General features: G+C 51.1%; 1 protein-coding gene across 1 annotated transcript; it reads right to left on the bottom strand.

The window, feature by feature from the left end:
* Positions 1-23,058: 23,058 nt before the first annotated feature.
* Positions 23,059-27,249, bottom strand: Irf2bpl (interferon regulatory factor 2 binding protein like). The gene has a single exon (XM_076921582.1). The coding sequence runs from the start codon at positions 26,253-26,255 to the stop codon at positions 23,919-23,921; it is 2,337 nt and encodes a 778-aa protein (XP_076777697.1). The 5' UTR covers positions 26,256-27,249; the 3' UTR covers positions 23,059-23,918.
* Between the last annotated feature and the right edge of the window lie 697 nt (positions 27,250-27,946).

Here is a 27,946-nt window from a genome sequence, read left to right as displayed (position 1 = left end):
GTTTGTTTTTGTTTTTGTTTTTTCAGGATGAGGTTTCTCTGTACAGGTCTAGTTGTCCTGGAACTTGCCCTGTAGACCAGACTGACCTTGAACTCACAGATCTTCCTGCTTCTGCCTCGTGGGTGCTAGGGTTAAAGGCATGTGCCACCGTGCCACAGCCTATTCTGCACTGTTTAAAAGCTTGCACTGGCTGCTGGATGGGGGACAGATCAAAAAGGAGGAAGAGGGCAGCAGCCGGCATGTGCTTTATAGCTTTGGTGGATGTAAACATTCCAGTAAGCAACTTCTCTTCTGCAAAGATAATCACGGTGCTGGAGTTGTAAAGCTGCATGCACGTTTGTACACACACATGTACACACACATCTCATATTCCTTGCCTGAACTCATAAGTACCCCATGCTAACTTGTACATCCATGTTCCGCACATACTCAGGGAAACATGCACGTCTCATACATGTTTGCATGTGCACATTGCACCAGCAATGATTATTTCTGCACACATATAAGCTCCCCCCCCATGTGTATAGGATTCTATGTATCACACACATATACAAAGCAGTATGCATACATTCAGGGACACACCCCTCTGTGCACTTCCTGCTATACAGAAGGGAGCCGGGCTTACCAAGGACTTGACTGGGAAAAAGAGGTTAGGAAGTTTAGGAGAGGAGTTGGTAGCGGCAAACCTACTTCTTACTTGGTCAGAGAAGCTAGAAGATTCCAGAGAGCCTGTTTTACTGAGCAAGCCAGTTCTCAGGGAGACAGCATTTAAGCCTTTATTCAGCAGGCTGGGGGAGGGGTGGTCCTGCTCTGCAGCTCCTCCTCTCTCAGCTCTGCCTCCCACCTCCATCCGTGGCTGTCATCAGCTCTCTCTGCACTCCTGGCTTCTAGGGCCACTGAAGTCCTAGGACTCACGGGAAGGGAGGGGTGGCAGAGACTTTCTATCAGGGTCCCACCTACAGTATCAGGCAGGGGCCAAGCTGATATGGGTTGGGGACTGTGTTTAAAAAAACCCAGACCTATCAGCTTCTCTTTTTCTTCTTTCTTTCGCTGAGCCGTGTGATATGTGAGTAGTATATATATATGAATGTGTGTATGTGTGTGTGTGTGTACTCAAGGGCACTCCTGTTAGTGCCATGGTGGGTGTGTGGAGGTCAGCTGGTGGTACAACATCATACATCAGTCTTCACCTTCTGCTTTATTTGAGGTGGGGTCGATTACTCACTGCCATGTATCGAGCTAGCTGCCCAGTAACATTCCTCGAATCCTCCTGCCTCTACCTCTCATCTCCTCAAAGATGCACTGGGATCTCAGATGCCTGCTACTGTGTCCAGCTTTACATGGGTGCTGGGGATCTGAACTCCAGTCCCCATGCTTGTGGGGCAAGTGCTTTATCCATTGAGCCATATCCCCAGGCCAAGAAAGGACTTTGTCAGGGCACTGCAGACTCGGCCTCCTTCACACATTCTCCTCCAGTTCAGATCCCAGCCACAGTGACCAGCAGCTGTTGGAAAACACACCTTCAAATCTCTGCAGGACAGTCTCTTGCATGACTGCCCTACCGTGGTACCTTGCTCAGAGTCCCTTCTGTTCTCATTCTGTCTTGGCATCTTACGGCACTGCCCAGACTCCCTGGGTTCTGTCTCCCTTCAGTGCCCAAGCATATCTGTTCTGGGCACCGGCACAGAACGGATGCTTTAAATAGTTCTTTTGTGAATGAATAAATGAGGGTGGCTCTTGTGTGTGAGTGAAGCTAGAAAGATGTCATGCTGGGGGTTGAACTTGAGTCCTCACACTCTCTGGACAAGCTCCGTACCACTGAGTTACACCTGCAGGCAGGAGACCACAGGTTTTCTTTGGGGAAGGCTTCTCTGGACCCAGGAGGCCCTGTGGAGATCACCAAGGCTCTAACATCCACCACAGAGTACCTGTGGCTTCATTTCTCTTCTACTTCTTTGACCAACTGGGCTACATGTTGCTGGATTGTTGTCAGGCTTCCTGACCTAGAATGGGAAATCATACTAGGAGTGGGGTGCCATGGAGCAGAGCCATCCAAGTTACTGTGCGTATGTATCTCCTTATAACTTATTCTGCACAGACAGCACATGCAATGCCAGTCAGTGTGAGTGCGTGGCTTGGATCTGTGAAGGCAGGGAGCATCAGCCAGGGCATCTGAGGATCTGAAAGGGTTGGAGAAGTTCCCAGGAAAGAAGACCTTAAACAACCTGGCTGGTGCTGGAGCTGACTGCTGATTAAGAAAAGGGCTGGAGGGCATCCACTCTGATGAAAAGGAGGTGCTGACCCAGGGGAGGTGGCTGGATGACTCAGGACTTGGACAGCGCTGTTGGGAATGGACGAGAGTGTTCCTGGCCTTTCTGTCTCCAGAAACATCCTTCCTAGGGGCCTAAGAGATGGGAAAATCGATACCTATAGTAAGGGTCTACTAAAGATGCCTAGGACAAGTGTCACCAGCCCACATGAATGTCCCCATCACCCCCAGGCCAGGGAAAGGTATAGAATCCTCCCTCTGCATAGTGCTCCAGGAAGCTCGTCACCAGCACCATGAGCTATTGTCAGGCGGATCTTTTTGGCGGTCACTGGCCTAGTTTATCTTTATTCTAGTGGTGTGTGTGTCTGTGTGTGTGTGTGTGTGTGTGATATTCTACATGTGGAATCCAGAGGTCTTTCTCTATGGCTCTCTCTCTCTCTCTCTCTCTCTCTCTCTCTCTCTCTTTTAACTTAAAAAAATTAAATGTATATAGGTGTTTTGCCTACAAGTCTATCTGTGCACAGTGTACATGCATGCCCGGTAGACTTGCAGGCTTGAAGAGGGCATTGGATCCCCTGGGACTGTAGTTACAGATGGTTGTGAGCCACCTTGTGGGTGCGGGAAGTAGAATCTAGGTCCTCTGGAAGTCGAGTGGGTGCTCTTAACCGCTGAGCCATCTCTCCAGCCACCTGACCTTTGTTGTTGTTGTTTTGATTTTTGGATTTTTGTTTTCCAAGACAGGATTCCTCTGTGTAACTTTGGATGGCCTGGAACTTGCTTTGTAGATCAGGCTGGCCTCAAATTCAAAGATCAACCTGCCTCTATCTCCTGAGTCCCACGACCATCACTAGGGGCCACTTTTTTTTTTATTTTTTTATTTTTTTTGAGACAGGGTCTCTCTCTCTCTCTCTCTCTCTCTCTCTCTCTCTCTCTCTCATTGAAACCTGGAGCTCCCTGTTTCAAGTAGACTGGCTTGCCAGGATCTACCATGGCTCTGCCCTCCCAGAACTGGGTTTGCTGAAGGATCCTTGTGGCCATCTTTTTTATGGGTGCTGGGTGTTTGAACTCTAGAGTCTCACTTTACCCACTGAGTGACCTCCCCAGTGCCTCATGGTCTTTTAGTGCCAACTGCTTAGCGAATCACTCTCATACAGTTCTAGAAATTTGTTTGTTTGAGAAGGGTTTCTCAGTGTAGTCCTGGCTGTCTTGGAACTCACTATGTAGACCAAGCTAGTTTTGAACTTGGAGATCTGCCTGGCTCTGCAAAAAAAGCTGGGAATTCTGTGCCCTGTATCTGCTAGCAACCAGGATGAGAGCACATGACCCGAACCCAGTCAATTAGAAAGTCCCCTGAGGCCCATAGGTTTGGAATTTGAGGAAAGGGCAGGAGAGGCTGGGAGCAAGGGATTTTGGAAGTCCTTAGCCCAAGGTACAGCCTAGAGCTTGCTAGGAGATGGGACCAGAGAGAGTCAGGTGGCTCTGACTTCTTTCCCAAAAACAAACAGAAGGCTGGAAGTTCTACAGCCAATGAAAGCTGACCAGGGGCTTGAACACACATAGTCAGAAGGCCATGGTGAGGGGAAGCCTGAGTGTTTGCTCCCTGCCCTTGGGAATCCTGGAGTTTACAGGGAACATGGTGGGTGAGTGAGGGAGGTACAAACATGGAGCAGGGGTGATAGAGAGGAGGCACCCCTTTTTCCTTCGCCTCCCTCCTTCTCGCTCTCCAGAGCCCATAGATTTTAAAGCCTAGGCCTCATTTCTGCCTGCTCTCTGCCCTGAAAGTGAAACTGGAAATAGGCTGGAGTTGATCTTGGGAGAGCCGCTGAGAAACATCCTCATCCCTAGAGCCAGATGTGTGTACACTCCTAAGAGGGGGGGGGGGGTCCCCAAGAGTTTTGTGTGGAGCCCATTTGCCTGTTCCCTGTGAGACCTTGGAAAAGGCTCAGTACAGTATGTAAGTGAGAACAGGAATGAGGATATGATTGGCCCCAAACCATTTGACTCTTAGCCACCTGTATGCCAGCCAGGAACACCATGCCCCTCCTTGAAGCAGTTGAGCAAAATGTGGCCCCTGGGCAGAAAGGCACCTGCTATTCCCTCTGCGTCGTCCCCCCCCCCCCCCCCCGACTCCCTGATCTGCCTTTCTACCCCAGCCACTGTGCCAAACTATAGCAGTTCAGTCTGCCCAAGCCAAGGTTGGGGTCTGGTCATTGAGGGCCCCCAAGAGCTGCCATCAAGGTTCTACATGTCAGAGGAGAAACCCAAGAATGCAGAAGCCAGCTGGGGCTGAGGGACCACAGAGGCAAAGAAAGTCTTGCTTCTTGGATTTTAAAGGCAACCTGTCCCCCAAGCCCTGGCTGCCTGGCATCAGCATGCGCCATAAGTCTCCAGGATGCCGCAGCTGTGCCTGGGTTATTTATAGCTCCAGACTTGGTTTTTTTTCACAGGAAAATCTCACACAAAGGGAAAGGGATCATAGAAAGGTAGTCTTCTCCTTCCTCACGGCAGATTCCCCACTGCACTCGGCCAGGCTTGCCAGAAGCCAGATGGCTGGGCAGAGGAAGAACAAGCCACTCTCTATTTGATTCCTTCCTCTGTCTGTCTGTCTGTCTGTCTGTCTGTCTGTTGTCTGTCTGTCTGTCTCTGCCCCCCCCCTCTCTCATACACACACACACACACACACACACACACACACACACACACACACACAAAGGCACATACACACACACCACGGGTAGGCACCTCTCCCACCACACATCCTCCCAGACAGGTCTTCCCAGACACGTTCTCACACATCCTCACACACAGCCACAGATTCGGGTTGTTCTGTTCACTTACCTCTTCCCTCTCTGCTTCCTCCTGACTGCTGCCCTCCCCAAGATACTCGCCCTACAGCCCTAACCTTCCCACCCGTCTCTCACACCCACTCTTCTCTCCTGTTTGCTTTTTTGCTTTGTCAATGAAACTACAGGCACAGTAATTACCAGGCTGGTCCTCGGCCGGCTGTGTGTGTCAGCCCTTCGCCAGTCACTAGGGGAAATGTCAGTTCACATTCATCTCCCTTTGCCTTCAAGAATCCCGTGACCATCTCCTTCCCAGGGAGACTACTTTATGTCACATGGCAGGGAAAGACAGGTGTCCCTGGGCTTGACAGGCACAGAGAGTGCAAGCCACTGAAGCCACTCTAAGCTGTGGGCAGATACAGCTAACTGTTCTGTACAGGTCTTGGCCAAGCCCCTCCTACCTCCATGGCTCAGTGTTATGAGGTGGCATTCCAGACCTGGATTACACCAGACACTCTAAAGAGGTCCCTTCACTTATCCTCAGTTCCTGGGTTCACAGAGGCCTTCACAAGAAGGCTGGTCCACCTGACACAGCCTTGGCCTATGGAGGACTGCCACTCACACAAAGTGTACAGTCACAGTTGTCTGTGTATATGAGTTTATGCCAGAATACAGGAAAATCAGTGTTATACCCCGCCTTCTCTACCCCAAGACAGGGTTTCTCTCCAGGCTGTCCTAGAACTTGCTCTGTATACTAAGCTGGCCTCAAACTCACAGAGATGTACCTGCCTCTCCCTCTCCCAAGTACTGTGTTTAAAGGCATGTGCCACCACTGGTTGGTGGTATTATATGCCATTAACTTTGGCACTCAGAAGGAACAAAGTGGGTGGATGTCAGGGCCTGTGTTTGAACCTGGAGCCAAGCTGAAGTACAGATAAAAGTAGGTCCTGGCTTTTGCTGGGTGCCTCCAACCAGGGAAAGGTATGAGGGTGCCCTGTAAGGGGTTGTAGCAGGCCCAGAGGGCTGGAGAGGGCTTGTAGGCTCTCCAAAGGCAAGATGAATAGGTGGCCTCTCTGCTGACAGGAGCGGGGTGGGGCAGGTACCCAGGCTATGGATTCTGATTGCCCTCCACCTCAGGGGCTCTCAGCTACCAAGAAACTGGATGATTCAGTCAAAGATAGAAATGTGATTTGGGTCAAGTTCTCCTCTAGTCACGCCTAAGGAAAAGCTGGAGACCTGACCAGTAGGGCAGAAGCCGAATTATCATATCATATCATCAGATCCAGAATGGCCTCATTTCTGAGTCACGCGGTTCCCTCGCCTCAGAGCACCTCCCACCACTCATAAATTTTGTGCAGGGGCGGTTCCTTACCTTCAGCCAGCTAGATAATCTAGACCAGGGATTCTCCTGTTCCTGTTCAGTGAGCTCCTACTCAGTCATCAAAGCCCTAAGCCAAACTGGACAAACTGAAGCAGCTCCCCCCACCCTCTCCCATTACCAAGTTGCTTATTTGCAGACTCTCCTCCTTCTCTAGACTTGAGCATAACAATAATGAGTTGGGCTTGTTTATGGCCATATTCCCAATGCTGAATAAATGATGATTAACCAAATGGCCTAGCAACTCAAGGACAGTCTATTCAGTGTGACCGTAAGCCTGGTTGTATTTCCTCATTCCTCTCCTGTAACCCAGGGGTCAGCTTCTGCTCAGGGGGCTGGGCATTCCTGTTTGGCAAGGACAGACCAGATTTTGATGACCAGTCACAACCAGATTGGAATTTAGTCCCAGGCAAGGACCCCATGCTCTATTAGATACAGGTCTCTCAGCCCCTCTCCAGCTACCAGACTTCTCTTAGTCTCCCATGCTGACTGGATTAAAGGTCTTGGGTGGGTCGGTGGGTGGGTGGGTGGGGATGGAGCCAGAGTCAAGGAATTGGGTGCAAGCTAGCTCTAGGTTACTCTAAGCCCTGTGGCTCTGCCCTAGGGGAAGTACGTGTCTACAATGAACCCTCAGGCAACGGATGCCCTCAGCTCCCTTCTGCAGGCTCAGGGCCAGAGCACAGCAAAGCAAACCCAAACCTTACTTCCTATTGGCACTGAGCTCTCTCTACTCCCCAGCTCCTCTGTCACTAACTCTATTGTTTTTTTTTTTTTCTTCTTCTTTCTTTTTAAAGTCTTATTTTTATTTATGTGTGACACATAGGGGATGTGTCTGTGTGTAGGTTAGGTATGTGCTCTTAAGTACGGGTGCCTGTAGAGACCAAAGGTATGAGATCCCCTGGAGCTGGAGTTACAGGCAGTTAAGAGCCATCACCTCATGTGGATGCTAGGAGCACTTTTCTCTAAAAGAGCACTGCACACTCTAACTGCTCAGCCTCGGCCTCCTCATACTAGGATGACAGGCCCTGGAAGCTGATAGCTTTGTCCTTTAAGAGGATAACAGTAGGTCTGGGTGTGGTATTATACACCTTTGATCCCAACATTCCTGGAGGCAGAGGCAGGCGGATTTCTGAGTTTGAAGCTAGCCCAGGTCTACAGAGTGAGTTCTAAGACAGTCAGGCTATAGAGACCCTGTCTCAAAACACACACACACACACACACACACACACACACACACACGGGTTGGGGCGGGGAGGCTGTGGGGAGAGAACACAATGATGACAGAGGCATGGTTTCTCCCAGCTCACAACTGTGGAGGGCTTCCCATTCTAGACTATTGCACACGTAACCTCATTTTGTCCCTTCACAAAGCTTCAAAGGATACTCTTTTTCCTACTCGATAGAAAAGAAATTCAAGAAATTCGAGCCAATGTGACTTGCCCAAGGTCATCAGTACAGAGGAAATTTAAACCTGTTCCATTCACCACATTTTCCCCTAAAAATCCAACAATACCTCACAGTCTTCTCTGGAGAGCATTTGCTGAGGGAGAAAGCATACAAGCTAAGCCTGGGACGGTGGTGATAAAATTAAAATTGTAAATGGCTCAAGAAGGGGACAGGTTGCCAGGTGGTGGTGGCGGCTGCGCACACCTTTGATCCCAGCGCTTGGGAGGCAGAGGCAGGCAGATTTCTGAGTTCCAGGACAGCTAGGGCTACACAGAGAAACCCTGTCTCAAAAACAAAAAACAAAAACAAAAACAAAAACAAAAACAAAAAACAAAAAATAAAAAAAAAATAAAAAAGAAGGGGACTGGTATGCATAAGCTCCCCAAGAGGGGGCAGGACTTGTAAGCTCCTAAGCTCAACTCTCAGCCCCACTCAGCCTTCTCCAGAGTCAGCTGTTTTTACTGAGCACCCCACCCCCATCTGTCCTGACTTCCAGGTGACCCCACACACAGTCTTGTCCTCCCTAGGAAGCTGCCAGACACTTCTACCTGAACCTCTTGCCCAAGACTGACAGAAAAAAAGGATGAGGGACAGAGGAAGGACACTGGAGAGATCACTGGCCAGAAGAGATGAGATGAGAGAGGAGAGATCAGAGCGGAGCTGACTGATGAGTCTGGGCTCTAGATGGTGCAGCGATGAAGAGCCTAGGACACTAGGCAGAAAGCCCTGTGTTCCAATTCTAGTTTGGGGTTCAGTTTGGTTGACATGATTCCCTAAAAGAAGAGAGAGGGGCCTGGAGAGATGGCCCAATGGTTAAGAGCACTAGCTGCTTTCCAGAGAACCACTGTTCAATTCCCAGCACCCACATAAGTGGTTCGCAATTCTTTGTTAACTCCAGTTCCAAGGGATCTGACATCTCTGGCCTTCACAGGCACCAACCACACACTTGCGCATGATTAAAATTAATAAATATACATCTTTAAAATAACCACATGTAGCCCTTATTCCCAGTCTCTAGCTCAATTATGTCTCAGTTTCTTCCCTGCTGACTAAAAAGGGGTTTTGTGAAGATCAAATGACCCCACAGCTGGGCAGCATGGTCCCAGCCTTCACACGGTGCCTTTCAGTTCAAGGATGGTGCCAGTGTTGTGGGTGTTTCTCAGGTTGTGAGGTCTCCCTGAGGCTAGCAGCCCCTGTGAGAGGCAACTAGCATAAGGGAAAATCCTCAGCACACACGTTCTCTCCCTTTTCCTCAAGGGTGGTGTTTCCCTCAGACAACAGCCAGCTTCCTGCCTTTGGCCTGTTAGCCAGAGGAACCACTTGGTGTGATACTCAAGAGTACAGGCTAGCAAGGAGAGAGGGACCAGAGGGGTGTTCCACCATGGTGGGGATCACTCCAGGGGGGGAGTTGGAAATCACAGTAGGAGAAGGGAACAAAGACAAGAAGGATACCACCCAATTCCTCCTGACAGCGGCGGCCTTCAGACAGGGTTGCTCTTTCTGGGTGGCAACCTGAAAGGAACCTCCTGCTGGAATTATCCAGGATGGTCCCATCTGCCCTGTTCTCTGGGGTTCATTACCACCGTGCTGTGGAGGCTTGTTCCTCCTGCCTGCTTGTCCTAGCCTCAAGCGGGCTCTAAGCCTCCACCCTCCCCTCTCCTTCCTGGACACGTGGTTTTATTTTTAACCTGAGTTTACAGGCAGGATCTGGAAAAGCCAGTTTGTGGCAGCTCCTAGTCTTTCTGCTTCCCTCCCCCACCTGAAGAGTAAGTGGCTGGACCATGCCAGGAGAGGAAGGGGGGCCTGGCCAGCAGGTGTGGGTAAAGGGCAGCCTGCTTGGCCCTTGCCAGAGGACTGAACATTCCAGTCCAGCTCTTCTCTGACACGCATGCTCCTGCGGCCCCTTCCTCCCCCCCTGCTCTAGTTGGGTGGGGTGGAATCAGCCGAACCTTCTGGGCTTTTCTGATGTAACCTCCCCAGCAGAGGCTGATTGGCCCAGGGCCTCCATGTATCACAGAAAGTCTCTGGGCAGAGTGGCCCAATGCCCTGGTATTTCAGGCCAGCCTCTGGCACTAGAGACAGGGCAGGCAAGGTCAGAGTACCCAAGAGGCAGAGGACACACAGATGTATGGTACTGGTAGAAAAGAGGTATCAGAGCATTTTGATTTCCTTTGTTTTTTTTTAATTGGGTGTTTATTTAATTATGTTTATGTATGTGTGCCTGTGTGGGGCTATGGTCACATGACTGCAAGTAGCCTCACAGGCCAGAGACGTGGGTTCCCCTGGAGTTACAGGCAGCTGTGAGCCACCTGATATGGGTGCTGGGAACTGAACCAGGGTCCTCTGGAATAGCAGAAAGGTTTCTTACCCTCTGAACCATCTCTCTCCATCCCCCTCCTCCGCCCTTTTTTCCTCTTTAGTAGGCAAACTCTCAGTGCTTCAAAAACAGCAGAAGAAGCATTCTCTTCCATCCTGAGAGGTCAGTGCCTGGTGGGCCATCCTCATGGTATTTACTTTAAGGCTCCAGTGTTTCTGCTTGAATTTTCCCTTGAAAGGAGGTGCATCATGATCTCTGGGCTATCAGGATGCTGAGAGTCTTAATCCATCTTAGAAATGTCAAGGCTAAGAATGGAGGTGAGGACCAGAAGTATCAAAGAGAAATAAGCATGTGGCCTGGGACAGAGGGCCTCTGGGAAGAGGGGCTGCACTGGTAAGAAAAGCCAAGAGAAAGTGGATCCGCTGGTCAGGGCTTGCCTACTGTGAACAAGGCACTGGGTTCCAGCCCTAGCCCCACTTAAGCCATGTGAGGTAAGACATCTTTATAATCCCAGCACTCAGAAGTAGGGGTAGGAAGATTGGAAGTTCAAAGTTACCAATTACATAGCAAGTTTAAAGTCAGCCCTATAGATCAGCTAGAGATCCCATATAAAGTACAGACATACAAACATTCGTAATATCTTTAAAAAAGAAAAAGAAACTAGGGGCTGGAGAGATGGCTCAGTGGTTAAAAGGACTGATTGCACTTCCAGAGGTCCTACGTTCAATTCCCAGCAACTACATGGTGGCTCACAACCATCTGTAATGGGATCCGATGCCCATTCTCTGCTGTGTCTGAAGAGAGCAACAGTGTACTCACATATATAAAATAAATACATCTTTTAAAAAATGTGGTGGTGCATACCTTTAATCCCACACTCAGGAGGCAGAGGCAGGCATATCTCTGAAAGTTTGAGGCCAGCCTGGTCTACGGAGTGAGTATAAGGACAGCCAGGGTTCTGTTACACAGAGAAACCCTGTCTTGAAAAAAACAAAACCAGAAAAAGACAGCTGGGTCAGGTATAGTGGGGCATGTCTATAATTCTAACAGCCTGTAGGTTGGGGCAGGAGGATAGCGAGTCTGAGGCCAGCAAAGGCTATCTAGTGAGACTCTGTCTCCAAAATATAAAATAACCTAAGATTTTCAGGAAGTAAAAGATGGCTGGGCCATGGTTTAGTGTCAAGCAATTGTCTACCATAAGAAGTCAGCAAAGGTTCAAACTGTCCTTTTAAATGTGGGTCCCCATGTGACCACAGAACCCAGAACCATGAAGCCAGCTCTTCCTGGAACTCACGGTACTCCCAAACTGCTGCTTGCTTGGGAAATCACGTAGCCTAGACCAAGTCATGTGGGCTTGGCTTCCAGGGCCAGAGAGCATGACTTAGAGAGGCAATTTCCTGGGTGCACAGGGCCTCATGCTCTGTCTTTGTCCTCTTCCAGATCACATATGGAACCTGGGAGACCCTGAAAGCCTATGGTAACAGTGTTGGATGAGGCAGGGGATGGATGGTCCTGTGATTCAGCAAATAAGAAAAGCCCTTCCTCACCCTTTCTTCCCCCTGCTGTATCATCTGATCATTGATTTTCTCTGAAATCACTTGTCTGTTTGTTCGTTTAGAGACAGAGTCTCACTGTGTAGCCTAGGCTGAATCTCACTGTATAGACCAGGCTGCCTCCTGAGTTCTGAGACTAAAGGCATGTATTAACTAATTTCCTTCTTTCCTTCCTCCCTTTTTTTCTTTTGCTTCAAGACAGAGTCTTTCTTAGGCATTTTGGACTGCCCTGGAACTAATTAGGTAGACCAGGGTGGCCTCAAACTTAGAAAAAAATCCACCTGCCTCTGCCGCCAGAATCCTGGGATTAAAAGTGTGCACCATCACACCAGCTTCCCTCTGTTGATTTTTATTTTATGTGCATGAGTATTTTGCCTGCACATAAGTATGTGCACCACATGCATGCAGTGCCTGAAGAGACCAGAAGAGGGCATCAGATCCCCTTGACCTGGAGTTACAGACTATGTGAGCCACCATACTTGGTGCTTGGAACCCAAACCCGGTCTTCTTGCTAGAGCAGCGGGTACTAGAGTCATCTCTCTAGCCTTACCCCTGTTCCTGATCTCCCATCCCCATCCCTACACACACACACACACACACACACACACACACACACACACCGCAAACCAACAAACAGAAAGTCATGGCTAATCATCACTGCTAGCCACAGATCCTAGACTGGCAATGAGCATGAACTGTTTTTCACCCACACTGTTGGAAGGAGGCAATCTCAGTCCCAAAGGAAGACACTAAGGGCCGGAAGAGATTTGTAGTTTGTTCAGAGCTGATAGCAGAGCCAGAATTTGAACTCAGACACCTACCAACAGTTATTTGTTAGAAGTAAGATGGGCTCCTTGATGAGTGTTGGAGGACCAAGTGTGGGGGAAGGGATTAGAGCAGAAGCAACTGTCTTCTCAGAGGGCCACCTCTGCCATCTCAAGGGACCCCTGCCCCGTTCCAGGCCATCGACCACAGCATGGAAGGAGAGAGCCTGGGAAAAGGCCTCAGCAGCAGGTGGGACAGGAGTTGAAAGGATTTAGAAGCCACAGGTCCTGACTAAGCTGGTTTCCAGTGACAAGGGCTTGACCTGGACTGTACAGAACAAAGAAAATGGAGACTGCCCGTGCAGCCCTCTTGCCCGGGATTGCTAGAAGCTGAAGCTGTAGGTGGGCAGAAACATGCTCACCCCCACTTCTGCCTAAGTAGGATGGGAGGAATCTGAGGACAGGCAGGAGTCACAAGACTAGGGGCTGGGTCCCTGAGGCCTACCAGGAGTGGTTGGTACTGGCTTCCTGCCCTAGGGTGGCTTTGTCTCTCCCAGGCCTCTTTCCCAGACACTGTCTGGAGGCCCAACTGGGCAGGACAGGCTTGGAAACAAAGAGGCTGCTTTCTAGCAGGGGGCCGTTGAAGAGGAGGACTACCACCCCCTGCTGCTGCTTCTTTGACTCCCTATCGACCCCCTTCGACTCCCTAGCGACCCCCTTCTTCTTCTACCTCAGAGATGCTCTCAGCCACCGCCCTTTGTCACCCAAAACTCTGTTTCCAGCACTCCAACCCAACCCCACCAGGAGTGAGCCTGTTGGCAACTCCCCAAGGATGGATCAGCTACATAAGTCCTGATCCAAGACCAGTAGTGCTCCTAGCTTAGACTCCAGGAAGACAAGAAGTTAGGGGTAGGGGAGCTTGTGGGAGGTAGTCACACGACAGTCTGGGCTGAGACCCAGGGGCATTGAGTTAATTCCTTCAGGTCCACATGGCCAGCATTCCACAGCCACCTCTCCCAGGGCGCTGGCCCTCAGCACTTCAGGCATCACCAGCCACCCAAACCTGTTCTCAGCTGTGGCCAGGCCTCCTGGAGCTGCTAGAACTCCAGGTAGGCCAGAGCCTGGACCCTGGCTTGGGACTTCAAGTGCTCCGCCTCACAACCAAAACACCTGGCTCCTGGGAAGACTGGGGAGCTAGGCTGGGGAGCAGAGCTAGGGGAGGGTATCAGAAAGGAGTGAGGGTAGGCCTTGGGAAATAGGGAGAGACACTGACAGGACCTACTAGGAATAAACATTACCACTGCCAACCTCAACGATGAATTGTGATAAGAAATTACATATGATGATGGAGAAATTACATATGACACTGTTATTCCATCTTGAGTCTGAAGGTTACATTAGATTCTTTTTCTTTTTTTTTTCTTTTTTTTTTTTTCTTTTTTTTTTTTTTTTTTTGGTTTTTCCAGACAGGGTTTCTCTGTGTAACCCTCGCTGTCCTGGAACTCACTCTGTAGACCAGGCTGGCCTCGAACTCAGAAATCCACCTGCCTCTGCCTCCCAAGTGCTAGGACTAAAGGCGTGCACCACCACTGCCCTGCGACAAGATTCTTTCTTGCCTTCTTGCCCTGTTTGTCTCTTATTGGTGTTCTTAATATACATAACTCAGACTGGCTTTTTAACTTTCTACGGAGCTGAGGCTGACCCTGAATTCTTGATCCTCCTGTCTCCCAAGTGCTTAGAATTCAAACATACACTACCATTCCTGGCTTGCCTTGTTATATATTTTTATTTATTATTCATGCATACATTTGTTTGCTTATTTATCTACATATTTATTTATTGGTGCCGAGGGTAGAATCCAAGGCCTCATGCTTGCTAGGCAAGCTCTCTACCCCAAACCTACACCCCCTCCCTGTCCTTCTTCTCTCCTTTCAGCCAAGCTCCTCCAGTGGTCCCCTGGAGCACAATTCTGCCAGCTGTTGGGTAGTGTGTGTTTGTGTGTGTGTGTGTGTGTGTGTTTGGAGGTGGGGGTGTAGTGGTTGGTGAGAAAGGCTCTGGAACATTGCTGGGGATACCGGACCCTGCTCCATGCCCTGTCCCTGGCCATCCTTTCCAAAGAACACCCAAGCTACCATATAGAGGCTAGTATAAGGAGCCGGACCATACAATATGCAGGTGACCTGTAAACGCACTGGATGTGAGCTGAAGACAGACATATACATATACATACATACATGTACATATCCACACGTATGCATATACATGCACCTATACATACATTCGGGCACACTCACCCTTTGCCCAGAACTTTATAGGGAGTATCAGCTAACCCTTGCTGTGGGGATGGGGACTCCCCAGATTCAGGTAGAGAGTCTCTGTGACCCAAGTCCACTTCTCTATCCTGTACTGTTTTCCTTGTCTCTGGTGTGTGCTAGGCCCCAGGAGAGCTGTACGATAGATCTCAGCTCCTTTGAGCACCCAGTACTGATGAAAGCCCTCACACAGGCCTGCACCTCGATGCCTTCCCTGGAGAACTGAAGATATGGAACAAAAGGAGAAGGCCTACTGTGTTCTTAGTAGCTTTTCATGCTCTCTCTCTCTCTCTCTCTCTCTCTCTCTCTCTCTCTCTCTCCCTCCCTCCCCCTCTCCCTCTCTCTCTCCCTCTCTCCCTCCCTCTCTCTCTCTCTTTCTCTGTGTGTATGTGTCTGTCTCTCTCTCTGTCTGTCTTTTGAGACAGGGTCTCTATGACCTGGAGCTCACTCTGTTGACCAGGTAGACTTCAGACTCACAGAGATCTACCTGCTTCTCCCTCCCAAGTGCTGGGAATCATATTTTCTCTCTCTCTCTCTCTCTCTCTCTCTCTCTCTCTCTCTCTCGCTCTCTCTCTCTCTCTCTCTGTTTTGTTTTTCGAGAAAGGGTTTCTCTGTATAGCCTTGGCTGTCCTGGAACTCACTCTGTAGACCAGGCTGGCCTCGAACTCAGAAATCTGCCTGCCTCTGCCTCCCAAGTGCTGGGATTAAAGGCGTGCGTGTGCCACCACTGCCCGGCTTTTCTTCTCTTAATATAAAAAAGTGTGGTGGATTTTTTTTGTTTGCTTCCTTGTTTGTTTAACATACCTCTTGGTTAGAACTCCAGTAAAATGGCCTCATCTGAGATTTACTGAGTGGAGGGATTGAAGGCATGTAATAAGTTTTAGTTGAGTGCTTTGCCTGTGTGTTTGCATGTGCACCGTGTGCATGCCAGAAGAAGGTGTCAGATTTCCTAGGCCTTGAGATAGGAGCAGAACTCGGGGCTTCTGGAAGAACAATAAGTGTTCTTGACCACTGAGCCACTCTATGATTCTTTCTTAAAAATTACAACACTCAACTGGGAGGTGGTGGCAAAAACCTTTAATCCCAGCACTAGGGAGGCAGAGGCACGGGGATTGCTGAGTTTGAAACCAGCCTGGTCTATGAGTTCCAGAATAGCCAGGGCTACAGAGAAACCCTGTCTAGAAAAACTACCACCACCAACAACAACAAACAAAACAAAACAACACTCCCCTCTTGGGATCAAGAGGCTTGGTCCATGTGCCCAGGATTGGAATATAGCCAAGGGAGATGTCTTCTTTTTTCCTTTTCCTAAAAAACAAACAAACAACAACAAAACTTTCCACTTTAATTTGATTTACTTTTATTGAGACTAAGTTTTAGGTAGCCCAAGATGGTTTTGAATTCCAGAGTTAGCCAAAATGACATTAAACTTCTAATCTTCTTCTACCTCCTAAATGCTTACATTACAGGCTCTCACCACCATGTGTGGCTTTATTCAGAAACCCAGGGCCTCCTTCATACTAGGCAAGCACTTTACTGACTGAACTATATATACCACCCCCTCCAGGGTCTCTTATAGCCCACGCTGGCCACTAAAGTGCTAGTATAGCAAAGGGTGACCTTGAACTCCTGATCTTCCTGCCTCTACTTCCCAAATTCTGGGATTACAGGCATGTGCCACCTATGTCCAGTCTCAAGCAAGGGAGTGACATATTAATATGGAAAAGGATTGACTGCCACAAAATCAAGGCCTGAAGTGGGGAGAGACCAAACAGAGCCATGAGGACATCAGCTGGGAGGCTAGGGGCATGTCTCTCTAGTAGTGTCTAAACTAAAGACTTGAAACTAACAGTTCTTGTAGAAAGGTGAGCTTTCCCAGGACCATCAGAACCTGGACTGTCCTGCTCTGGGATGCATTTCTGAGAGGTCCACTAAAGAGGAAGAATGACCAAATAAGGCCCAAGAATAAATGAGCCAATTTCCCACTAACACAATTGGAAATGTCAGGGATCGAGATGGTCAGTGGGGTTGATGTTCCTCACAGGAGCCATAGCCGTTAGAGTCGAGACAGAGCATCTGCTCCCTGCCCATCTCTGTTTAATCAGACACCACAGTAGGAGTAATGGAGGGAAACTCCAGGAAAACAGCTTGCTCCAGGGACCCAAATGAACCTTGCTGGGACGGTGTGTCACCTCCAGTCTTCCTGAAGTTGGCTCTGAGGTTCACACTGAAACCTGGGAAGAAGGCAATGGGAATGGCTGGAACTCATGCTTAGAGCCTTGGCTTCCAGGGGCCAGAAGGTCAGAAGTAAAAGGTGCAGAACAACGGGCTTAGGAAGAGTGCCGGATCTAGGTCAGCCTGGACTTGAACTTGGGGTAATTCAATCTTTCTGTGTTCTGTTGATCTTTGTATAAAACAGGATGACACATCTTCCTCTCAGGCTGGCCTGAAGGTTGGCAACTCAGTGTGTGTCTCTCTACCTGGCACCTGGTTCGTTACTGTCTCTTTCAGTTCCCTCTTTACAGTGGGAGAATCAGCCAGGCAAAAAGAATGATAAGGAGAGAGCAGAGAAGCCCCAAGCTTGAGAGAGTGAGAAAGAGTCCTCAGTGTTTCTCTCCCTCCCCCTCTTTCTTCCTTACTCACCCCATGGATGTCCCTAGTTGGTTTTGCAGTCCATTGTTGGTCTTTAAACCTCCAGAAGTTTCCAATTAGCAAATGGGGAGGAGGTGTGGCAGTACAGAGATGAAAGGTTAAGAAAGGGCTTTACAATTCAAGCCTGCCTGACATTTATAGTCAGAAATCTAGACACGAATGTTGCTAAGGTATGATCGAAAACCACGAGACTAACGCTGGCTGCCATTTTCTAAGAGTTAACAAAGACAATGTGCCCCACTCCCTGGGGACTTTGCCCACCCATAGTCATCCCTTTTGGTAGACAGCTATGGTTAAACCAAGGATCTTTAAAGGTTTTGTTTGGTCGGTTGGTTAGTTGGTTTTGTTTTCAGTGTCTACTAAGGCTGTTTCCAAATAGGAATCTAGTTCAGTCTCTGCCAGAGTGACCACGGGTAAGCTGTATCTCTTCTCCTTGCCTTGAGTTTAAAAGCTGGATCATGCACAGGCCTGAGTTCTAAACTCAAGTTTCATCGATGGGCTGCAGATGTTCCTAAACCCCTTTATAAACAGTCATGCTGGGCATGACCTTCAATCCTGGCACTCAGGAGATAGAGGTAGGTCGATCCCTCTGAGTTCAAGGCCAGTCTGGTCTACAGCAAATTCCAAGCCAGCTGGGGCTACTATATAGTGAAACACTGCCTGGAAAATTTAAAAAAAAAAAAAAAAAAGGTTTGGAGCCAGGGAGTGGTGGTGCCTTCCTTTAATCTCAGCACTTGGGAGGCAGAGGCAGGTGGATCTCTGTGAGTTTGAGGCCAGCTTGGTCTACAAAGCGAGTTCTTGAAAAGCAAACCAAACCAGAACATGTTTGGATCATCCTGGACATTTAGTGAGTTCCCTGTCTCAAAACAAAGACTAAAAAAGGTGCTAAGGTTGCACCTCTGCAACAGAGCACAGGGTTGCACCTCTGCAACAGAGCACGGGGTTCCATCTCTGCAACAGAGCACGGGGTTCCATCTCTGCAACAGAGCACGGGGTTCCATCTCTGCAACAGAGCACGGGGTTGCACCTCTGCAACAGAGCACAGGGTTCCATCTCTGCAACAGAGCACAGGGTTGCACCCCTGCAACAGAGCACGGGGTTGCACTTCTGCAACAGAGCACAGGGTTCCATCTCTGCAACAGAGCACGGGGTTCCATCTCTGCAACAGAGCACGGGGTTGCACCCCTGCAACAGAGCACAGGGTTCCATCTCTGCAACAGAGCACAGGGTTGCACCTCTGCAACAGAGCACAGGGTTCCATCTCTGCAACAGAGCACAGGCTTGCACCTCTGCAACAGAGCACAGGGTTCCATCTCTGCAACAGAGCACAGGGTTGCACCTCTGCAACAGAGCACAGGGTTGCACTTCTGCAACAGAGCACAGGGTTGCACCTCTGCAACAGAGCACGGGGTTCCATCTCTGCAACAGAGCACAGGGTTCCATCTCTGCAACAGAGCACAGGGTTGCACCTCTGCAACAGAGCACAGGGTTCCATCTCTGCAATAGAGCACAGGGTTGCACTTCTGCAACAGAGCACAGGGTTCTACCTCTGCAACAGAGCACAGGGTTGCACCTCTGCAACAGAGCACAGGGTTGCACCTCTGCAACAGAGCACAGGGTTCCATCTCTGCAACAGAGCACAGGGTTGCACCCCTGCAACAGAGCACGGGGGGTTCCATCTCTGCAACAGAGCACAGGGTTGCACCCCTGCAACAGAGCACAGGGTTCCACCTCTGCAACAGAGCACAGGGTTCCATCTCTGCAACAGAGCACAGGGTTCCATCTCTGCAACAGAGCACAGGGTTGCACCTCTGCAACAGAGCACAGGGTTGCACTTCTGCAACAGAGCACAGGGTTGCACCTCTGCAACAGAGCACGGGGTTCCATCTCTGCAACAGAGCACAGGGTTCTACCTCTGCAACAGAGCACAGGGTTGCACCTCTGCAACAGAGCACAGGGTTCCATCTCTGCAACAGAGCACAGGGTTGCACTTCTGCAACAGAGCACAGGGTTCCACCTCTGCAACAGAGCACAGGGTTCCATCTCTGCAACAGAGCACAGGGTTGCACCTCTGCAACAGAGCACAGGGTTCCATCTCTGCAACAGAGCACAGGGTTCCATCTCTGCAACAGAGCACAGGGTTGCACCCCTGCAACAGAGCACGGGGGGGGGGGTTCCATCTCTGCAACAGAGCACAGGGTTGCACCCCTGCAACAGAGCACAGGGTTCCATCTCTGCAACAGAGCACAGGGTTGCACCTCTGCAACAGAGCACAGGGTTCCATCTCTGCAACAGAGCACAGGGTTGCACCTCTGCAACAGAGCACAGGGTTGCACTTCTGCAACAGAGCACAGGGTTGCACCTCTGCAACAGAGCACGGGGTTGCACCCCTGCAACAGAGCACGGGGTTCCATCTCTGCAACAGAGCACAGGGTTGCACCTCTGCAACAGAGCACAGGGTTCCATCTCTGCAACAGAGCACAGGGTTGCACCTCTGCAACAGAGCACAGGGTTCCACCTCTGCGACAGAGCACAGGATTCCATTCGTGGAGCCCCAGGGATCAATCACCAGGATTGCCAAATAAACAAGGTTTTTCACTAGGCCTTAGGGTCATTCCCCAGTCCAACTTCCTCTTCTTGATGAGGTTTAGGAAGAAACAAAAGAGAATTTCAGAAAGCTGGGCCTGGGGCCTCATTCCTATAGCCCAGTACCCAGAGGCCTAGTCAGGAGGAGGGTCGAAAGTTCCAAGCCAGCATTGGCTACCTGAGATGGTCTAAAGTATTCAAATACTGAATCTCATTTTACCACCAGTCCGGGATACATTGGAGAATGTACCTGGAATATCTGGAATGTTACTATTAAGGGTTTGAAAGTGTGAGTTCTCCCACACACAGATAGAGCGCCCATGGTATTGCCCTCAGAATCAAGAATGGTTCATCTACCCATCAGCTTATTCTTTCAAAAGCTGTTACATTTCCACAATTCCACCCCAACTTCACTTAAGGAATCATTAGGATTGTATTAGACCCACAGGTAAGGCATACAAACAGTACAGTACAGACTGTAAAATGGTGGCCACTGTCTATGGTTCTGAGACCAAAGTGAGATGGATGGGCAGCTCCCAAGTAACACGGGGATAAAAGGAGCTCACAGTCAGCAAGCTAGACACTTGGCTATGAGTCCCTGAAATACACAATAATCCTTGGGGCCAGAGAAGGAAATGCTTCCTAGGTGTCCATTGTGGACCCCTTCAGGGAAGGGAGAATCGACCTGAGACCAAATAGAGAACTGGTTAATGCAACCACACAGGGTGCTGAACAATTCCAGCAAGGAGAAGGGTCTTATCACTCTTTGTGCCCCACCCCAAGAGAGCTAGCCTTTAACAAGCGGCCCATGGCTATTGTAAACCTAAATTAACTGCACCAGTTATGTATGATTCACTTGCAGCCAGAGTTCTGCCCTGACCTCTTTGAGTGCTTCCTCCAGTTTACTGCTCTCTGCTGAGTCTTGTCAAGTCAGGCTTCCTTAAGTGAAACCAACCCAGGCTCCTTTGCTTCATTACTACAGCTGTTGCGTCTCCTAATAATAGCACCCAGCAACAACAGGGGGAGAAAACAACACTGTTCTCAGCTCTTAATGACAGGCCGCTTGCCCATATGTACTAGTCATCAAGGGCTTTGTAATCCTAAAAGTTCCTGAACATAATAGCAAAGCAATGGAGAGAGAGAGAGTGGCAAGCCATTGGGAGCCTGTGTGTGCATAGATAGGTAACAGGACAGACACTACTCACAGCGTTCACACCGGGACAGGCAATCCTCACATCCTAGCAGAGGAGGGGAGGCCCTTTTCCCCGTAGATTCACCCATTTCAAGAGAGCATGTACATTTGGTGTGGGGGTTGGGAGCACCTTGAAGAATCTTCCAGGCGAAACCTGCTCAGGTTTTTATTAATGAGGCTGTAAGAAAAGCCAGCCCAGACCTTTAAGTGATTGGTCGTTGGTCCAGAATGCGTTTTAGAATTAACTCTTCCTACAGTCTACGATGCATTACCGCCACCAAGTTAATTATCCCCGAGGATGAAAATAGGTTTCATGACTCATAAGCACCAATACAACACTTGGCAACAGATGAAAACGCAAGGACACATTTGCAGGGAGCCGACAGGAATGAACATCTATTTATATGTAGGGAGATTCTTAGAGGTGAGCCAGGCACCTCCCATGTATCACGCTGCAGAACCATCAAGAGCACCCTGGATCCTCATTCCCAAACATACACACCCACACAGGCACACGGGGTTCTGGGTTCCACTTCAATATGGTGGCAAAGCGGGAAGCAAAACCTAAAGGGTATTATTAACTGAAATCCCACCCCAATCAAACCTCCATATTGCTGGGGGGCTCGGGACCATCCCACGATTTGATTTCCCCTGGCCACCCATTCCCACCTCCCTGCGCTCCTTCTCCTCCTTAGGGATATCATTTCCACCCAGGCAATCCAGATTGGGTCAGTTCTCTCAGGCAGGAATGGGGAGTGGCTAGGAATTAATTTCAGATCAGATCACCCCTGTTGTTTTGCTTCTTTTCTGTTTTCTAGTCCTCTGTTGCCTCCAGGAAAGGACAAGGTTCAAACCGGGACTGTTTGCTTCACTCTACCTAGATGAAAGGCTGAAAGTCTGGTGTCTGCTGGGGGTTTCTGAGTTCCAGAGGGTGCCTTAGCTACTTCTCTAACCAGCCAGAACCTCACAAATGCCGGCAACAAAGTTAATAGTTGTTTCTTTGCCAGTAAAATGGATTCCATTTGGTGCCTAAGCAACCTTTGCTTTTCTTTCCCTCTTACCCCCATCCCCCAAGTCTGCTCTGATCAGCTGTGTCCTGACTTAAGAAACACTCATTAAGGGGTGGGATATAATGAATGAGGTGAAAACCGCTTTGCAATCAACATGCATTTGCCTCCCAGATGCTCACACCCTTCCCTGCCCCCACTCCTACCTAGGCTTTTTTTTTTTTTTTTTTTTTTAATTTTTGAAGAAAGGGTTTATTTTGGTCTATAGTTCCAGAGGGATAGTCCATTATGGCAGCTTAGAAATGGTAACATTTAAGGAACACATCCATGACAGGAAATGCAGGAAGACAGCTAGTCAGAGTCACAGAAAGCAAAGCCTAGCCAGGTACCTTTTGTTTCAAGTGTGCAATGACAGAAATTTTTGCCCTGCCTGTAGAGGCAAAATAAACTCCCTTCTGTTCCCACTTGTTAAGTCACAGCTGCATTGGGTACCAGGTTATACTCATTGCCCCAGGGAAAGACACCAAAGAGCATTCCTGACAATGCTCTTTGCAGCTGGGTCCTGTATGGGGGGCGGGGGGAAGGATGCTTAAGAAATCGCTTAGTCAGCAACTGTAGATTACAGGGGAGGTAAACTAAACAGGCTGGTACCCAGGGGGGTGGGGCAGCCTGCTCTGAGAGCCTGCCAAGGAACCAGGATGCCTTTTTTCCATCCAGGTAGGAGGTAAACAGTTGTCCCCTTAATTGGAGTAGGGTGGCCTCAACCCTAGAAAGACAAATTTGCTGACTCAGGGCAGAATTAATATCAATTGAATTTATTACAAGTTACTAAGCTCCAAGGCACATTACAGTGTTCTGTTAACTACAGAAATGTATAAAGGACAAACAGAGCAAGTTCTCCATGTCTAGCATTTCGCTCTACTGTTCAAAAGCATCCGTGCATCAATAAAGGCAAAACGAAACGACACGTGAAGATCCAACACATTCAGGTCAGTAGAAACAAACCGAAACATTTTCCCCCTTCACAAACTTGCAACAAAAAAAAAAAAAAACACCCATCCCCTCCCAACACCCCCCCCTTACCATTTTGCAAACAAAACAGGAAAACAAAACAGAACAAAACAAAATCAAGTGAAGACTTCCAACACTTGGGGCTGTTTAGAAGAAGCTTTTACCACTTTATAGCATCAATTTATTTTTTTTATTTTTTATTTTTTTATTTTTTTTAGGCAGCAACACTGGCCTTGGCAAAACAAAAACAACAAAATCTTTTTCTTTTGTGTTTTTTTTTCCTTTCAGAGTGCATAACATTTACAAAAATACACACCAGCGGCAGTCGTGGCTAAGGGCTATTAATTCTGTACCTAGGCAAACACGCTGCCAACCAAATAAATGCTAACGAATATGATGCGAAAGACCCAATCAATATTATACTGCTTAACACAAACCAGCTTATCCTTCAAATGAAGAAGTTACATACCTGTTTCAAAATATAGAAACATACGACGAAAATAATGTCTATACAGAAGACTAACTTTTTGCAGTTATATTCACAATTCTACATCTTGGTGGATAGGGAAGGTGGAGGCAGGTGGGGGGAAGGGCCCTCTAGAGTGAAGAGGTGGCGGTCTAGGGCAAAGGAGGTCGCTGCCCTGCGGTTCAAGGGTCTCTCTCTTTTTTCACTTTAACATCCCCAGCTAAGATAGTTGCAATTTCGCCCTGCATGAAGGCCCAAGGTACATTAGACCCGACTAGGGGGCATTTCTCTCCGCTGGGGCAATATACCTCACCTGTGGCCCCCTGGGCTTTGATACTCTCTCTAGAACAAGGGAAACAAAACTTGTGGCTAGGGACAGACGGACACTGAACGAAATGCGTGTCCTCCAAACGTTCGTGGCAAATGGTACAGCAGAGGGGTCCGCTGTTGGCCATAGGGGAATCCGGAATGTTTTGGGGGTGCACTTGGTCCATGCCCGGGTGGGCGCTAGGCGGCGGGGGCGCCACCGGTAAATTCAGGTCCCCATTGCGTGATGCCAAGCGACGCTGCCCCGGCACGGAGGCGGGCGACACCGGGCTGCTGCTGTTTCGCCTAGCAGATGCAGTGGTAGAGTGCACTGAACTGCCATCCTTGGGCGAATGCGCTGTGCCCAAAGTGTCTGCTACTGACATGAGCGCGGCCATGGGGGACGGGCCGTTTTGGGGGGCTGACTCCGGCGGGGTGGTCCGATTGGAATGAGGTCCCAGAGGTGGAGGGGGCGGAGGCGGTCCCCCTGCTGCGTGTCCCGGAGCCGCAAAGCCCCCAGCGGACATAGTGAGCTTCAGCGCCTCGCTCTGGTTTGCCATCCACTGCTGCCTCTGCTGCTCCTCACCAAGCTTCAGTGCGCTTTCAGCTGAGTCTGGAGGCTCCGGGGATGCCTTCCTTTTGCGCAGGCTGGACGCTGCACCCCGGCCCGTGGGCGCCGCGGGTGGCAAGGCTCCAGTTCCTGGAGGAGCGCTGGGGGCGCGGCTGAGACTCACCAACGCCGTGGGTAGCATGGGACAACTGGCATCTAGGTAGGGCTGGGGCAGCATGTCCGCGCCAGGCACGCCCTCCTTGAAGAAGCGCACAGCCTCGGGCAGCAGGTCCCCAAGTAGGCGCCAGTCGCCAGAGCCATGCTTCTTCTCGTACTCCAGGTACTTGAAGCCAGAGGACAGACCCCGGCCAAAGTCCTTCATGCAATCCTGGTACATCTGTTTGGCCACCCCAGACGCGCTGGAGTACACATTGCCAGAGCCCGTGGGATACTCAATGAACAGCTTTAGCTCGTAGTCCATGCCGGGCTTAGAGACCGCGTCGAAGGCAAAGACGCGACCCAACAGCGAGTGATCCTTCTTGAAGCGCACCTCGTAGGGCGTGCAGCCAGCCAGCGTGAGCAGCGTGTCCCGGACCATCTTGGGCTTGTTGGCCCACTCCTCCGCGCGGTTGCGCAGGCTCTCGCTCAGCTCGGCCAAGGCCTCAGCGTTGCGCTGCTTCTCCTTTAGCTCACGCTCCTGGTCCGTGCTCGACACCGATCCAGGCCTCTTGCCAGCAGCACCCACGCCCACCTCTGCCACCGTCGAGGAGGTCGATGATGGAGCGGAGGATACGGTGGCCGACACACCCGGGGGACCACCGAGACAGGCGGGCCCCCCGGGAGCACCTGGAGGTGCTGGAGTCGGGGGCCCTCGGCTTCCCCCCAACCCGTGGGGCGGAGGCAGTACCGCGGCGCTGGCGGGGCCATTAAGCAGCGTCTGCGGCAATAGGTTGGGGGGCACAGTGAGCTGAGGTCCCCCACCACCACCCGGGTTGGGCAGTCCGGTCACCAGCCCACTATGTGTCCCACGCCGAGAAGCCACCGATGTTGCCGCTGAGGATGAGTTGGGGCTCTGGCGGTTCAGCTCCGGGGGGCCCTCCTCTGGTGCCGGCTTGGGGAAGCCGTTAGGACCTCCCAAGCCGTTGGGCAGCCGGGCGGCGTGGCTGCTACTCCCCAGACTCACCGGGGGAGGCGGATACTCGAAACGGCTGCGTTGTTCCACCGCGGCGGCGGCGGCGGCAGCCGCGGCGGCTGCTGCGCTCAGGCCATAGCGTTCCAAACCGGACGGGGCGGCCAACACTGCAGGCTTGGTGGAACCGTCGACGTGGTTGAGCTGCTGCTGCTGCTGTTGCTGTTGTTGCTGCTGCTGCTGTTGCTGCGCCGCGGCAGCTGCTGCCGCCGCTTCCTTGGCGGACAAGGCCACTGTCTTGACCCCGACTGGCGGCGGCGGCCCGGGGGAGCGGCCGTCTTGGAAGCATCCGTGCGCCCGCTTCAGCTGGCGTGCTGTCTCGATCACGAATTCTATGCGGTCGGCGCCTTCGTAATTGACGCAACCACGGCATACGGGTTCGGAGAAGTCCCAGATCATGGCCCAGGGCATGCGAGGCAGGTCGCACAGGTAGCAAGACTGTCTTCGGGACGAGGACACCTGCGCCGCCGACATGATGCCAGCCTCGGGGAAGGTAGGCCCCCGCCCGGGCTGTCTCCGCGGCGCCTTCTCCTACGGGAGGACTAGCTTGGCTGGGGAAGGAGTTCGGCTGCGGGGGAGGGGGGCGAGAAAGTTCTGCCCCAGGGGCTGGAGGGAGGGATCGCGAGTCTCCACTGCCGGCGCTGTAGTGCCTCTCGGCGGGGGCTCCACCGCCCAGGCGGCCGACGGGTTCCGCACGCTCCTCGCCCCCACCTCCTACTGCGGCTGTCTCGTCCGGAGAGGAGCACCCGGAGCCTTCTTCCTGGTGCGGTGGATCAGGGCTGCGAGCTCCGGGCCTGGGGGGAGGGGGCTAGGGTGTCCGGGACCGGCCGCCAGTGGCCTCTTGGCCCCCTCCCCGGAGTGATTGAAGCGTGGAAGCGCGAAGGGGGGAGGGAGTCCCCCTACGATCTGAATCCTCTCTAAGCCAGGCGCCCCGGGGAGAGGGTTAGAAGGTTGTGCCACCCGGTGCCCAGGTCCAATCTTGCTGAAGCCGCTGATTCCCCGGGAGGTTCCGGGGGAGGAGGTGGCTGCCAAGAGAGGAGCGTTTCCCCTCCGCAGCGACGGCCGTTGCGCTGGCGGCGCCTGGGTTTGCACGCCGGAGGGAGCCGCCGGGGCCACCGTTTCCAAGACACACGAGAGCAGAGGAAAGGAGCGCACGCACACAGGCTCCCACCGCCCCCTGGCCTGACCACCTCTCCGGCCACCAGAGGCTGGCGGCGCTCACGTTGGCTGCAGGGCGCTCGCTCGGCGCCTCCACCCGGGTCGCATCCCTTCCCGTTCGCGCTCGCCTGGAATGTGGGGTTGTGATTGTTACTCTACGTTCCGGAGGCGCAGCTCCGGCTGCGGCTTGCGCTGTCCCCGGCTTGGCCGCGCGGGATGCCGCCCGGGCGGAGCGCTGACGTCACCGCCATGCTCTGCACCAGTCCCCCACCCCCCCTTTACACTTCCTCTGTCTGTGGAGCCCACTTGTTGCTCGCGAAAGGCGCATGCGCGGCAGCATGCCCAGATTCCTCCCTGTCGGCCCCTCCTCCGAGCCTCCACCCTCCCCTCCCCTCCCCCCCCTCGGCCGTGTGTGTACCACAGCTGAGGCCCGGGGAGCAAAAGCTGCAAGTCCAGGGTTTGGGTGCGGGGGAGGGGGGGTTCGGGGCGGGGAGTCGGGATGAAACAGGCGATGACCTTTCCTTTTCCTGCTTGGCTTTCCCAAGTAACAAAACATTTAAGAGCCACGAGTGTTGTTTCCGATTCCCGTTCCCCACCCCACCAAAACCCCAGGCAGTAAAATTAAATGCCCTGTTTGACGAGTCTCACTTTGAATTTCATATAAAGGTATTACCTATTTGATCTGCGATGAGAGCTCCTTCCCCCGTTAATGTTACATACCTTGCCACCACTGGTGCCCAAACACCTGCAGAATTAGCATTTCTCCAATCTTCCAGAAATTACTGTTTAGATTTGCTTTTGCGACCCAGCCTAAGAATGGAATCGGAGTTGCGAGAAATGGCGCTAAATGAGCCACCCCTCTCCCTGGCCGAATTCTAGAAAATATTTTGGCTGAATGTCTAAAGAAGCTATGAGCACTCGGAGGCCTTCTGACTACAGCTGCAGTGGAGGGCAGGGAAGGGGAATGAGGAATTGGCCAAACAGGTGAGTGGTTTTCTGGGTTTCAT

Source organism: Arvicanthis niloticus, chromosome 23 (genome assembly GCF_011762505.2).
Source record: "Arvicanthis niloticus isolate mArvNil1 chromosome 23, mArvNil1.pat.X, whole genome shotgun sequence".
NCBI lineage: Eukaryota > Metazoa > Chordata > Mammalia > Rodentia > Muridae > Arvicanthis > Arvicanthis niloticus.
This window is presented reverse-complemented; position numbering and strand designations above follow the sequence as displayed.